The sequence below is a fragment of the Zea mays genome, chromosome 6 (assembly GCF_902167145.1).
Source record: "Zea mays cultivar B73 chromosome 6, Zm-B73-REFERENCE-NAM-5.0, whole genome shotgun sequence".
NCBI classification, from domain to species: Eukaryota; Viridiplantae; Streptophyta; class Magnoliopsida; order Poales; family Poaceae; genus Zea; species Zea mays.
The window spans coordinates 168,322,966-168,337,673 of NC_050101.1; the positions used below are offsets into that span (position 1 = coordinate 168,322,966).

At 48.4% G+C, this 14,708-nt stretch overlaps 1 protein-coding gene and 1 pseudogene across 3 annotated transcripts; one reads left to right on the top strand and one right to left on the bottom strand.

The window, feature by feature from the left end:
* The first annotated feature begins 5,510 nt into the window (after nt 1-5,510).
* LOC100273558 (uncharacterized) lies at nt 5,511-10,043 on the top strand. Its single transcript, NM_001147976.1, is given in 5 exon segments — nt 5,511-6,030; nt 6,144-6,903; nt 8,264-8,479; nt 8,592-9,347; nt 9,446-10,043. Coding segments are annotated over 4 exon segments (2,001 nt in total). The 5' UTR covers nt 5,511-6,030; nt 6,144-6,387; the 3' UTR covers nt 9,959-10,043.
* A 606-nt stretch (nt 10,044-10,649) lies between these two features.
* LOC100217026 (heat shock 70 kDa protein pseudogene) lies at nt 10,650-13,109 on the bottom strand (annotated as a pseudogene). 2 transcript variants are annotated; one of them, NR_159527.1, is made up of 5 exons: nt 12,030-13,109; nt 11,807-11,954; nt 11,412-11,481; nt 11,130-11,259; nt 10,650-10,900 (listed from the first exon to the last, which is right to left on the bottom strand). The product of NR_159527.1 is annotated as a heat shock 70 kDa protein pseudogene, transcript variant 1 (transcript). The 2 variants fall into 2 exon arrangements; NR_159528.1 differs by adding an exon at nt 11,630-11,699 and having other exon boundaries at nt 10,655-11,259; nt 12,030-12,954.
* Between the last annotated feature and the right edge of the window lie 1,599 nt (nt 13,110-14,708).

Genomic DNA, 14,708 nt, shown 5'->3' on the forward strand with positions numbered 1-14,708 from the left:
AAACTAACGGCTCTCAAGTAGAGCAAGTTGATCTTGATGAGATAGGTAATGAAGAGGCTCCATGCATAGCGCTAAGGAACATGTCCATTGGGGATGTGTGTCCTAAGGAATCCGAAGAGCCTCCAAGTGCACAAGATCAACCATCCTCCACCACGCAAGCATCTCCACCAACTCAAAATGAGGGTGAGGCTCAAGTTGATGAAGGGCAAAATCAAGAAGATGAGCCACCTCAAGATGATGGCAATGATCAAGGGGGAGATGCAAATGATCAAGAAAAGTAGGATGAGGAAGAACCAAGACCGCCACACCCAAGAGTCCACCAAGCAATCCAACGAGATCACCCTGTCGACACCATCCTCGGCGACATTCATAAGGGGGTAACTACTAGATCTCGAGTTGCTCATTTTTGTGAACATTACTCTTTTGTTTCCTCTATTGAGCCACACAGGGTAGAGGAAGCTCTCCAAGATTCGGATTGGGTGATGGCGATGCAAGAGGAGCTCAACAATTTCACGAGGAACGAGGTATGGCATTTAGTTCCACGTCCTAACCAAAATGTTGTAGGAACCAAATGGGTCTTCCGCAACAAGCAAGATGAGCATGGTGTGGTGACAAGGAACAAAGCTCGACTCGTGGCCAAAGGGTACTCACAAGTCGAAGGTTTGGATTTCGGTGAAACCTATGCACCCGTAGCTAGGCTTGAGTCAATTCGAATATTATTAGCCTATGCTACTTACCATGGCTTTAAGCTTTATCAAATGGACGTGAAAAGTGCCTTCCTCAACGGACCAATCAAGGAAGAGGTCTACGTTGAGCAACCTCCCGGCTTTGAAGACAGTGAGTATCCTAACCATGTCTATAAGCTCTCTAAGGCGCTTTATGGGCTCAAGCAAGCCCCAAGAGCATGGTATGAATGCCTTAGAGATTTCCTTATTGCTAATGGTTTCAAAGTCGGCAAGGCCGATCCTACACTCTTTACTAAAACTCTTGAAAATGACTTGTTTGTATGCCAAATTTACGTTGATGATATTATATTTGGGTCTACTAACGAGTCTACATGTGAAGAGTTTAGTAGGATCATGACACAGAAATTCGAGATGTCGATGATGGGGGAGTTGAAGTATTTTCTAGGATTCCAAGTCAAGCAACTCCAAGAGGGCACCTTCATTTGTCAAACCAAGTACACTCAAGACATTCTAACCAAGTTTGGAATGAAGGATGCCAAGCCCATCAAGACTCCCATGGGAACAAATGGGCATCTCGATCTCGACACGGGAGGTAAGTCCGTGGATCAAAAGGTATATCGGTCGATGATAGGTTCATTGCTTTATTTATGTGCATCTCGACCGAACATTATGCTTTCCGTATGCATGTGTGCAAGATTCCAATCCGACCCTAAGGAATCCCACCTTACGCCCGTAAAACGAATCTTGAGATATTTGGCTTATACTCCTAAGTTTGGGCTTTGGTACCCTCGGGGATCCACATTTGATTTGATTGGTTATTCGGATGCCGATTGGGCGGGGTGCAAAATTAATAGGAAGAGCACATCGGGGACTTGCCAGTTCTTGGGAAGATCCTTGGTGTCTTGGGCTTCAAAGAAGCAAAATTCGGTCGCTCTTTCCACCGCCGAAGCCGAGTACATTGCCGCAGGCCATTATTGCGCGCAATTACTTTGGATGAGGCAAACCCTGCGGGACTACGGTTACAAATTAACCAAAGTCCCTTTGCTATGTGATAATGAGAGTGCAATCAAAATGGCCGACAATCCCGTCGAGCATAGCCGCACTAAGCACATAGCCATTCGGTATCATTTTCTTAGGGATCACCAACAAAAGGGAGATATCGAGATTTCTTACATTAACACTAAAGATCAATTAGCCGATATCTTTACCAAGCCTCTTGATGAACAATCTTTTACCAGACTTAGGCATGAGCTCAATATTCTTGATTCTAGAAATTTCTTTTGCTAGCTTGCACACATAGCTCATTTGAATTACCTTTGATCATATCTCTTTTATATACTATGACTAATGTGTTTTCAAGTCTATTTCAAACCAAGTCATAGGTATATTGAAAGGGAATTGGAGTCTTCGGCGAAAACAAAGGCTTCCACTCCGTAACTCATACTTCGCCATCACTCCAAGCAACTCTCTATTCTTTGGGGGAGAAATGAGCATCAAAGAAAAGGACTTCGTCTTTGGGAAAGAGTAAGAGCCCAAAGCAAAAGGACCGGACTTCGTCTTTGGTATAATCTTAACTCATTTACTTATGACCAAAGGGGAAGAAATTACTTCGAGGGCTCTAATGATTCCGTTTTTTTTGGCGATTCATGCCAAAAAGGGGGAGAAATGAGCCCAAAGCAAAAGGACCGCCGCACCACCACCAAATTCAAAAACTTAGTGTTTTCCAAAAGTATTTATCAATTGATATCCTACTATGTTCAAAAGGGGGATTTCGAACAATCTTACATCAAAACCCTCTTGAACACTAAGAGGAGGAATTAATTTAGGGGGAGTTTTGTTTAGTCAAAAGAAAAGCATTTGAAACAGGGGGAGAAAATTTCAAATCTTGAAAATGCTTTGCAAACTCTTATTCATTTACCTTTGACTATTTGCAAAAGATCTTTGAAACGGATTTACAAAAGAATTTGCAAAAACAAAACATGTGGTGCAAACGTGGTCCAAAATGCTAAATAAGAAAGAAACATTCCATGCATATCTTGTAAGTAGTTATATTGGCTCAATTTCAAGCAACCTTTACACTTACATTATGCAAACTAGTTCAATTGTGCACTTCTATATTTGCTTTGGTTTGTGTTGGCATCAATCACCAAAAAGGGGGAGATTGAAAGGGAATTAGGCTTACACCTAGTTCCTAAATAATTTTGGTGGTTGAATTGCCCAACACAAATAATTGGACTAACTAGTTTGCCCAAGTGTATAGATTATACAGGTGTAAAAGGTTCACACTCAGCCAATAAAAAGACCAAGTTTTGGATTCAACAAAGGAGCAAAGTGGGAACCGAAGGCCCTCTGGTCTGGGAGCACCGGACTGTCCGGTGTACACCGGACAATGTCCGGTGAACCACCGGACATATCCGGTGCACCAGAGGACTCCAACACAAACTCGCCACCTTCGGGAATTTCCAGAGGCACTCGCGCTATAATTCACCGGACTGTCCGGTGTACACCGGACAGTGTCCGGTGCGCCAAGGGAGGTCGGCCTCAGGAACTCGCCAGCTTCGGGAAACTCCAACGGTCACTTCACTATAATTCACCGGACTGTCCGGTGCGACTCAGGAGCAACGGCTATCTCCGCGCCAACGGCTCTCTGCAGAGCAATAAATGCGCGCGCAGCGCGCGCAGGAGTCAGAATCGCCCATGCTGGCACACCGGACAGCAAACAGTACATGTCCGGTGTGCACCGGACACCCAGGCGGGCCCACAAGTCAGAAGCTCCAACGGTCAGAATCCAACGGTAGTGATGACGTGGCAGGGGGCACCGGACTGTCCGGTGTGCACCGGACTGTCCGGTGCGCCATCGAGCAGACAGCCTCCCAACGGCCACTTTTGGTGGTTGGGGCTATAAATACCCCAACCACCCCACCATTCATTGCATCCAAGTTTTTCCAATTCCCAACTATTACAAGAGCTCTAGCATTCAATTCTAGACACATACAAAGAGATCAAATCCTCTCCAATTCCACACAAGGCCTTAGTGATTAGCGAGAGAGATTTGTCGTGTTCTTTTGAGCTCTTGCGCTTGGATTGCTTCTTTTCTTTCTCACTTGTTTTTGTGATCAAAACTCCATTGTAATCAAGGCAAGAGGCACCAATCGTGTGGTGGCCCTTGCGGGGAAGTTTTGTTCCCGGCTTTGATTTGAGAAGAGAAGCTCACTCGGTCCGAGGGACCGTTTGAGAGAGGGAAGGGTTGAAAGAGACCCGGCCTCTGTGGCATCCTCAACGGGGAGTAGGTTTGAAAGAACCGAACCTCGGTAAAACAAATCCGCGTGTCACACACTTCATTATTCGCTTGCGATTTGTTTTGCACCCTCTCTCGCGGACTCGTTTATATTTCTAACGCTAACCCGGCTTGTAGTTGTGTTTATATTTGTAAATTTCAGTTTCGCCCTATTCACCCCCCTCTAGGCGACTTTCAATTTTTATATGGAATTTTAATATATAGACAATGAGATATAGAGTATACCGTTAGAGAGAATAAGATATACCCCTCCCTCCTAAATTATAATTTGTTTGACATTTTTTTACCATGTTTGACTGGCTCGTCTTATTATTATTTCTTGCAAAAAATGGAAAATTCAAAGTCATTATAAAGCATATTATATATATTATATACTAAACAATATTACAGAAAGAACTATAATATTTATGATTTTTTTGAATAAGATGAGTCGATCAAATTTAGGGTTAAAAATTCAAACGTTTGGAACGAAATGAGTAGAATGTATGTCTTCAATCTATCTCTACCTAGCTTGGTATCGACTAAGGGTCTGTTTGGTTGGGCTGTGGCTGTGAAAAAAGTTACTGTGGGCTGTGAGCTGTGGAAAAAGCTGTTGTAGGCTGTAAGCTGTTAAAAAGCTAAAAACCGTTTGGTGGAAACCACTAAAAGTCATTAAAAATTCTTCGATATATGTTTTCACAGTTCCATCCGAAAAGCCACTAAAAGCAGGTCCAGGTGTGCTTTCAGATTTGCACTACGAGAAAGTCGGCTTTTAGAAAAAGCTGCTTCCTGGATCCAGCCCTTTGGTTGGCTTTTGGTTTTTAGAGGGGCAAAAGTCAAAGCCAAAAGTCAAACCAAACACACCCTAAGGTTGTCTCTAGCAACGTCCTCTATATCTATACTCTATATCTGTTTTTTTACAGTCTTCTCTAAAAGATTCTATCATTTATATCTTCTTCTATTTAACAACGTCCTCTAAATCACGTCCTCTATACTTAAATACATATATTAGAGACATTTTTATTTTTATTTTCTGTACATACGTATTTTTTATACTCTCAAATGTATTGTACATATTTTTGTTTTGCTAAACCGGTTATTTAAAGTATTCAAATGGATAAAGTATCATTTAGAGAAACTCTATATATATAGAGAATCCAGCAGCGTTCTCTAATTTTAGAAGACCATTTAGAGGACGCTGCTTGGAGAGCGTAGAGGACCGTTTGATCCTCTATATTTAGGGTAGAGGATCCTTTAGGGTCTATTGCTGGAGTCAGCCTAATACACAAGTAGATCCTACATGTAAATGTGCAATCACGTCCTTTAATCTATTGGATGTCTATTCAACGGTGGAACTAATAGAAGATTATTAATAAAATGGTACACACTGGTCCATGCTCGTGCAAGTCCTAGTGATCGAGTGAATCAGACACGGGCAGACTAGAGCTGTCTGGACTGGACAAGTATCCCATGCCGCTAGGCAAATATGCCGTATATATAGGTGTGGATTTTATGGATGTACATGTACTACGCGGGCAAAGCAAAGCATCGGTGTCTACCTCATTATTTTCGGAGTCCGAGTGGCGAAACCCGCCGCAGCTTCCACTGGGCAGTGCTCCACAGGCTCATATCCGATTCCGATCCCTAAGACCTCAGCCGCTGCGGCATCCACGGCCAACTCAAGCGCTGGCAACTGGCAAGGGCAGATGATCTGTGTATAGCACTCGCTACCTTCTCTTGATTTCCCCCTCAGGTCGCTGACCAAGGGTCCTGTCCGCCATGGATGCGGAGCGAAGCTCTGCACGCAGCGCCACACCTTTTGGTCCGCCGTCCGATCGCCACCGCTAGACGCCACGCCTGCGTTGCCTTCCCGGCTGAATCGCCGATTCCCTTGGCGGTCTAGTGCCTGCGGTCGGCGCCAGACGCCGGCGAGGTAGCCGCGAGACACAGGTACGGGTGCCGAACGGGAACGGCTGCTGCCCGCCGAGCCGTCGACTGCCTGCCTGGAGCCTTGACTGCGCAAGCGCAGCTGCCGTGTGTTGAGTGCTGAGTCGCCGACTCCACCAGGTACGGCCCGACTGCCGGTACACTCTGTGTGGTATTCTTTTCAATTTCTCTTGACTCTTTTTTTATTTAATCTGTTGGATGGATCATGGTTCATGGATAGTTTACTTATGCAGGTGGCCAGCGATTGCTTTGCTGCTCCAGGAAAGAAGCCAAAAAAAAACACGAAGAATTAAACATCGATTGAAAGGGAAAAGACAATGCCAAGCCTGAACTGAGAGGCGCACACTGGATTTCGCATCAGTTCATGTCGTTCCTTACACCGTCAATTTGACGAATCACCTCGCCACGCCGCCTTGATTTTGTTTTGTCCTCCGCTTCTGGCCGGGCTCAGTTCAGCTGTATGGTATTGGTATCGCCATGTCAAGCGACCTCTCCACACGCTCCTCGCCTTCCTCCTCCACCGCGTCGCCTTCCGACGACTCGCGGCGGCAGGAGCAAGGCCAGGCGGCGGGTAACGCCAGCGGGAGCCGGCGGTGGCGGTGGCGCCTCGGGCTGGGCGCGGCGTGGGCGCTGGACCCGCGGGCGAGGTGGGTCCGGGACTGGAACCGCGCCTACCTCCTGGCCTGCGCGGCCGGGCTCATGGTCGACCCGCTCTTCCTCTACGCCGTGTCCCTGAGCGGCCCGCTCATGTGCATATTCGTCGACGGCTGGCTCGCCGCCGCCGTCACCGCGCTGCGCTGCGGGGTGGACGCCATGCACGTGTGGAACGTCGCCACGCAGCTCCGCACCGCCAAGGCGCCGCCGGGTAAGCGCGTGGCCGGCGACGAGGAGCAGCAGCAGACCGTCGCCGAGGCCGCGCGCAAGCTCCCCGAGGACGCGGCGTCCAGGAGGGGGCTGTTGCTGGACTTCTTCGTCATCCTTCCCGTGATGCAGGTGCGGTGCTCTGCTGGTTTAGATTATTCGCTAGTCAATGTTATTGCTTGTTTTTTTCGATCTGAGTGATGACAAGGCAGTAGGCACTGATTAGGTAGATTAGCCATTACATGATGCCTGAGCTTCATCGACGGCCGATGGCCGACCGGTAATAAACTAAACTAGAATAGGAAGCGCCCTCTCGGGTAAATATATACTATTTGACGGTAAAATCAAATCGCCAATAGAACAATATACCAATTAGGAATTCCCAGCATGTCTCTTGGCATGAAAAAATGTAAGGGGGTGTTTGGTTTCTAGGGACTAATGTTTAGTCTCTACATTTTTTTCCATTTTAGTTGCAAAATTGCTAAATATAGAAACTAAAACTCTATTCTAGTTTCTAAATTTGACAATTTATAGTCTAAAATGGAATAAAATAATGGGACTAAACATTAGTCCCTACAAACCAAACACCCCCTAAGTAAATGCCTTAAACCATTGGCCACAAAGAATACACTATCCCGTTCTTGAATATTTGTCGTACCGCTAGTTCATTTTTGAATTATAACACGACTAACAAAAAAGACCGGAGTGAGTACTATTGGACTGAGTACTACTGACTTTCAGTGAAATCTAGAGACCATCATTGAGTCTCTAAGAAAAACATGACAAATAAAAAATATATAAGAAAAGCATGAAGAATTATGTAACTGAAGAATAATTCAACAGGACATCCACATATATAGTTTCAGATCGCCAATCAAGATGCATGGTCTATAACTATAATCATGCACTCTACTGTAAGTGCTAACGTGGTCTCCCGAATAAGTTGTCACCCACACAGGGCACAGCTTGGAGTTTTCCTGATTGCATTACCCTGTCCAAACTGTTCTTGCCAGGAACATTATTCCTCCTCGTGTTCCATCTTCTAAACAAACTGCATCCTGCCATGATTCGATGATCGACCTCATGTCGCTAGCACTGCCCTGGCCAGCAGACCGGCACGGCGATGCGATCGGTGTCGCGAGTAGGGCCTGCGTGCCATAGTTTCTGCTTGTCCTGACGCACATGATTGTTTTGGTGCCGCGCCGCGTCTGTCTGTGGCGGCGTGGCCCAGCATGCTCGAGCCGAGCGCATCCATTGGCAGTTGGCACAGACGTACGCGGCTCCGTGCCGTGTCCATGCGCATCGTCCAGCCGGGTGCGAGCACGGACGACACGGCCCACGGCGTCTTCATCTCGCCACCAAGGCACCAATCCGGTCACCAGACCGCCTTGGAATTTTTTTTTACTCGTCGGTAGATTCAACGAAAGCAGCAGCGTGTTCGGTCCTGAGTCCTGACGGTGTGTAGTGTATATGGCGCATGCGTGCAATACAGGTGGTGGTGTGGGTTGCGGCGCCGGCGATGATCCGCGCGGGGCTGACGACGCCGGTGATGACGGTGCTGCTGGTGTCGTTCCTGCTGGAGTACCTGCCCAAGATCTACCACGCGGCGCGCCTGCTCCGGCGGATGCAGAGGCAGTCTGGCTACATCTTCGGCACCATCTGGTGGGGCATCGCGCTCAACCTCATGGCCTACTTCGTCGCCGCCCATGTACGTTACGTTACGTTACGTCGTCAGCTAGCAGCGTTGGATGCCATTGCCGAGTGCCAACCAGCATAAGCTAACAAAAACCTCGATCCGGTCGTGTCGAGATGGGTTGCAGGCTGTGGGCGCGTGCTGGTACCTGCTCGGCGTCCAGCGGGCCAGCAAGTGCCTGAAAGAGCAGTGCCTCCAGGCGGCCGGGTGCGCGCGCGGCAGCGCGGTGGCCTGCGCGGCGCCGCTGTACTACGGCGGCTCCCCGTCTCCCGGAGTCGGCGGCGGCGACAGGCTCGCCTGGGCCGGGAACGCGCAGGCCCGGGGCACGTGCCTCGCCAGCGGCGACAACTACCAGTACGGCGCGTACACGTGGACGGTGATGCTGGTGGCGAACCCGAGCCGGGTGGAGCGGATGCTGCTCCCCATCTTCTGGGGCCTCATGACGCTCAGCACGTTCGGCAACCTGGAGAGCACGACGGAGTGGCTGGAGATCGTGTTCAACATCATCACCATCACGGGCGGGCTCGTCCTCGTCACCATGCTCATCGGCAACATCAAGGTGTTCCTGAACGCGACCACGTCCAAGAAGCAGGCCATGCACACGCGGCTGCGCGGCGTGGAGTGGTGGATGAAGCGCAAGAAACTGCCGCGGAGCTTCCGCGGCCGGGTGCGCCAGTTCGAGCGCCAGCGGTGGGCCGCCACGCGCGGCGTCGACGAGTGCCAGATCGTGCGCGACCTCCCCGAGGGCCTCCGCCGGGACATCAAGTACCACCTCTGCCTCGACCTCGTCCGCCAGGTCCCATTCTTCCAGCACATGGACGACCTCGTGCTCGAGAACATCTGCGACAGGGTGAAATCCCTCATCTTTCCCAAGGGAGAAACCGTGAGTGTCTCTAGCTGTCTGTGTGTGTCATCATCTGGAGTAAGCGCGGTTTGAATGAACGTCGACGACCACTGACTGACATCTCCATTCAACAACAGATCGTGAGGGAGGGCGACGTGGTGCAGCGGATGCTGTTCATCGTGCGGGGCCACCTGCAGTGCAGCCAGGTGCTGCGGAACGGCGCGACGAGCAGCTGCACGCTGGGGCCTGGCAACTTCAGCGGCGACGAGCTGCTGTCGTGGTGCCTGCGCCGCCCGTTCCTGGAACGCCTCCCGACGTCGTCGGCGACGCTGGTGACGCTGGAGAGCACCGAGGTGTTCGGCCTGGACGCCGCCGACGTCAAGTACGTCACGCAGCACTTCCGCTACACCTTCACCAACGACAAGGTGCGCCGCAGCGCTCGCTACTACTCGCCCGGCTGGCGTACCTGGGCGGCCGTCGCCGTTCAGCTGGCCTGGAGGAGGTACAAGCACCGCAAGACGCTCTCGTCGCTCTCCTTCATCCGCCCGCGGCGCCCGCTGTCCCGCTGCTCCTCGCTCGGGGAGGAGAAGCTCCGCCTGTACACGGCCATCCTCACCTCGCCCAAGCCCAACCAGGACGACGACTTCTAGCTAGCTTAGCTAGGCCGTTCCAGGCCGGATTCTCTTCTCCTCAGCGAGGAGTATATATATCAAACAACATGCATTTATTTGTAGTATTCATTACTCGCATGTCGCATGAGAGACAGAGCCATGACCGTACTCCCTCCGCTTTCCTATTAGTTGTCGTTTAGGATAACGACACGGTCTCTAATATATAACTTTGACCAATATTTTTTGTTAAAATACAAATAAACTCTTAATACATTTATACTTTTATAAAAGTACTTTTTATGATAAATTGGTGCATATAAATATTAGGTTTCAAAACTAAATAACAAAATAGTTATTTGTAGTCAAAACTTTATAAGTTTGACTCGAACCTTATCTAAAACGACAATTAATAGGAAACCGGAGGGAGTATTTTGCATCCAAGTTCCGATGTGGAAAGCACGAATTTGAGGTCACTTGTGTTCAAACTTCAAAACCGCAAGGCCCCGCAAACACTCTTGGTGCGCATCCGCCGGCGCGAACGATGGTCGATGAGTCTCAGGGCCGTTCCTGGCTTTTCAGGGGTCCGGTGCGAAATTCGATATGAAGGTCTTATCCACACAAATATATATAATTATATACTAGTTAGAGGCCCGTGCGTTGCAACGGTATATATCTAACATGATTTAAATTTGCAGATAATAAATCGTTACTCTGTTAATTGGCAAGCAATGCTTTGAACAGACTGAAAGAGGTGAGTGAGTATGTTGGAGTTGGTGTTATAAACTCATGAAGGGAACACTTATCGAGGGATGGACTTCTCAGCAAAATAATGGACAAACGAATTAGATTAGATGATGAGGGCTTTTCCGTTCCTGATTCTTCTAGGCACGCAGTTTAGCTTCTTGCACCATCTTCTAGATGTCAGCCTCAGACAGCCCACCCGAAGATCGATCTGATCCTTCCTCGTAGCCTTATCTTTGGCTGAGACGGTCACAATTCCATTAGCATCGATGTCGAATGTAACCTCAATCTGAGGCAAGCCCTCATCAACTAATACAGTCAAATATAAATATAAGACATAACCAATACAGTGAGTCTAGCCCCATATCATTCAGGACACCTGAGTTTGCAGGTTAGATTAAAAGATATACATCGGATGTCAAAAGCTTCTTCATTCATCTCTAGGGAGACCGGAAAAATAATAACTTACCGCTCATGCTATTTCTGTTAAATGTTAAAATTCCAGCAGGAGTAAGAAACTGACGTCCTCCTTTCTCACCCCATTCAACGAAATGAATGGCTTCTGTAATACCATTGCCACTTCTACAAGTATCTGTCATCTGTAAAATGACAAAGATAATAAAGTCACATTCTTCCAACGGAGACCACAATTAATTTATTTCCATAATGTATAACTGTCATCTATGAAAACAAAGAGTGAGTTGCATTCTTAGATCAGATACCGGTAAAAAAACAAAGATAATAGACTCACATCTTGAATCTGAGACCATAATTAATTTATTTCCACAATGTATGTTTTCCTCTGCTGATACGAAGTTGAGCTGAGAGAAGAACAGTAAAATATTTTCTTGTAAAAAAAATGCATTCACGAGGTTTCATCAAAGTAGTAGGTAACCGAGGTATCACAAGATCCATTTTTGTTAGCGATGAAAATGAAAAATATGGGCAAATTTGACCACAGATTACTACCTTATATGCCGATATGGGTGTTGTCTACATAACCAATACAGTGAGTCTAGCCCCATATCATTCAGGACACCTGAGTTTGCATGTTAGATTAAAAGATATACCCACATTGCCAAAAATCTAATTTGCTGGTTTTGCTTAATGCTAGTTACTCCTAGTGGCAAAACTTGCTGTACTTACCACCCAACCTCATGTGCTTATTGAGCTGATCAAATTCTCAACAATTTGCATGTACACCCCGCCTGCTTGCCATCTAACTTGCTAGTCATTAGGCTGCATCGCTTCTTGTCTCCCCGAAAATTGTTGTGGTAACCACCAGTCTTGCCATCTGCTCAACCACCCAAATCTCTTCAGCTAAGATGCTAGAGGTAAAACTGCAAGTTTAGATATACATGCTCATTACCATTCGTCAATTTGCCAATTCCATTTCCTCGGAACTCTAAACTCAGCAAGGTCAATCGACAAACCACGCATCATCGAACCAAATCAGATCAGACCAGCATCATTTGCATATCTCACTGAATTGTCCTTGTGAGTTTGCACTTGGAGATGGAGGGGGTGTCGGTGTAGTTGAGGCGGCACAGCTTGAGCAGCTCCGACGCCTTCTGCTTCAGCTCCAGCGCACAACCACTTTGGATGACAAGCTGAAGCTTCGCCGCCAACCCAGCCTCCACTGCAGCAGGTGCGCATTCTTCCGGAGCCATCCGACACACCGGCCACAACATCGACAGAGCTCGTCGAGTGCATGCCTCTGAAACTCTCATCAGCAACCGGACAGCATTGGGTATCGTCTGCAGACAATCCTTAAGAACCATCCTCCCCTCTGGAACCGCAGACAGGGCATCCAAGATGTCCAAAGCCGGCTCGACACACTCCGTCGCTAGCTTCGGCAACAATTCCACCAGCTACGACACCGCACCGATGCTAACAATCATACACCTCGCTGACCTGTGCACCGCGCAGATCGAATTCAGCAGCTCGAGCCCCGCGGCCACACCGTCCGGATGCTAACAATCATACACCTCGCTGGCCTATGCATCGGCAAACAGGTCCCGCTCCTCCTCGCACTCCGCGGCTTCGGTCATCTCCACCAGCGCGACGAGATCTGCTAACCTCCGTCCTCTTCTCCTACACTGGCAGGTGGGGATGAGAAGGAGAGGGGCGGGTTTGTTGGCGACCCAGGCATGGTGAGCTGCTGCGTGCTTATCCGCCGGCGGCCCGCTGTGTTCACGAGATGCGCGGAGCCATCTGTTGTGCGCAGTGGGGGAGGGGAATCCATCTGTAGGCGGTGGTTAGGGACGAGCAGGATGGCGGCGCCGTTTTGCGGGATCGGTGGTTTGCGACGGTGGAAATGATCCTTGCCTGGCCCCAGCAATGGGGAGGGGTGGGCGTCGCGGGGCACAGGCAGGTGAGAGCGAGCGGTACGCCTTCCATCGAAGTCAGCAAGGGGCAAAGATTGTGGTGGCGGGAATCGAGATGCGGGTGTGCCTTCTATCATGCGTGGGCGAGCATCACGGCGAAGGAGCCGCACGGGGATGGTGGGATGCGGGCGCGGATTGCGGCGGCGGAGGCGCGGTGGGGCAGAGCTGCGGACGCGGACGCGTGATGGGAGGAGGCAGAACATGTCGACTGTGAACGCCTACAATACTATCTTAAGTAGTAGTAGAGATATATTATCAAATATTTGACATATAAAAATTAGTATGCATTGTTTTAAAGTTTATAAGATAACAGATATAAAATATAGCAAAAACACTTGTTATATCTTCTAACATTTTATGATACAAAGTCATCGTTTATATCATCGAGATCAATCTCATCCAACAACTTTTTTTCGATATATAGAATCGTCAAGCCATTTAATCTCTGTTGAGTTATTGTTAACCATAAATAGTTAAAAAACTTTAATTTTAAAAAGCTTCTCTCTAGGGAAGCAACCATCATATGTATAATTTATAATACTCTCTCTATATCAAAATTAAATTTGTTTTGCTTCTTTAGTGGATTTATCATCATCAATATAAACATAAAAAATTAAGAGCTAAACCAAATACTATTTTGAAACGGATGGAGTATTCGATAAGTAATTGAGATATTAGTTTAACAATATAATTGAGACTAGTCGATAACTCGGTAGCGCATCGTTTTTTGCGTATTTGTGTCTAGAATAGATAGGTTTAACAAAAAATGCTAGCGTCCATTGGCTAGGGGACCCTCTGTTTTTTGGGGCCCGGTTGGCCGCACCCACCGCACCCCTTCAGGACCGACCCTAATGAGTCTTTCATTACGTGTCGTCATAAAAGTTTATAATGTATATAAACTATTGAATGAAAACGTTAGGCCGTCACTGATGATGTCATTGATCCAAACTTTTTTTTGCCCTCCACACTATTTTGTCTACCTTTAGACCTGTCGGGGACCATAATTAGGGGTACCCTCAAGACTCCTAATTCTCGGATTACCCGCCAGCAGCTCACCGGAGACACCATGTTCGGCGCCCTCCGAGGGCAACATGGCGCTTTCCCCCCCTCCTCCTTGCGGAAAGGCGACGCAGGGGCGTATGTAAAAAAGTCGAGTCTGTCCCTGATCGTCCTCTCGCCCTGTGCAGAGGCTCGGGGGCTGCTCTCGCAAACCCGGCTCCGGCCAAACCGTTGACAGCGTCAACATACCAGCCCGAGAACTTGGAACCCGACCGTGCACCCGGGCTACGGCCAGCTCGCATGAGGGAACGACCAGACCAGCCGAAGCATTACGCGAGGCATTAAGACCTCGGAGGAGTCAAACCACTCCTCCGAGGCCTCGGGGGCTACACCCGGCGGGTGCGCTCGCGCGCACCCACCGGAACAAAATGCAACCGAGAAAGGCTGGTCCCCTTGCAAAAAAAGTGCGACAAAAGCCTCCAAGCGAGTGCTAACACTCCCTTTGAGGCTCGGGGGCTACTGTCGGGGACCATAATTAGGGGTACCCTCAAGACTCCTAATTCTCAGCTGGTGAAAGGGAAATGTGCCCTTGGGCCATTTCTAAGTATTTTGGTGATTGAGTGCCAACACAAGTGCTTAAATGTGAATTCATGGTTATGGAT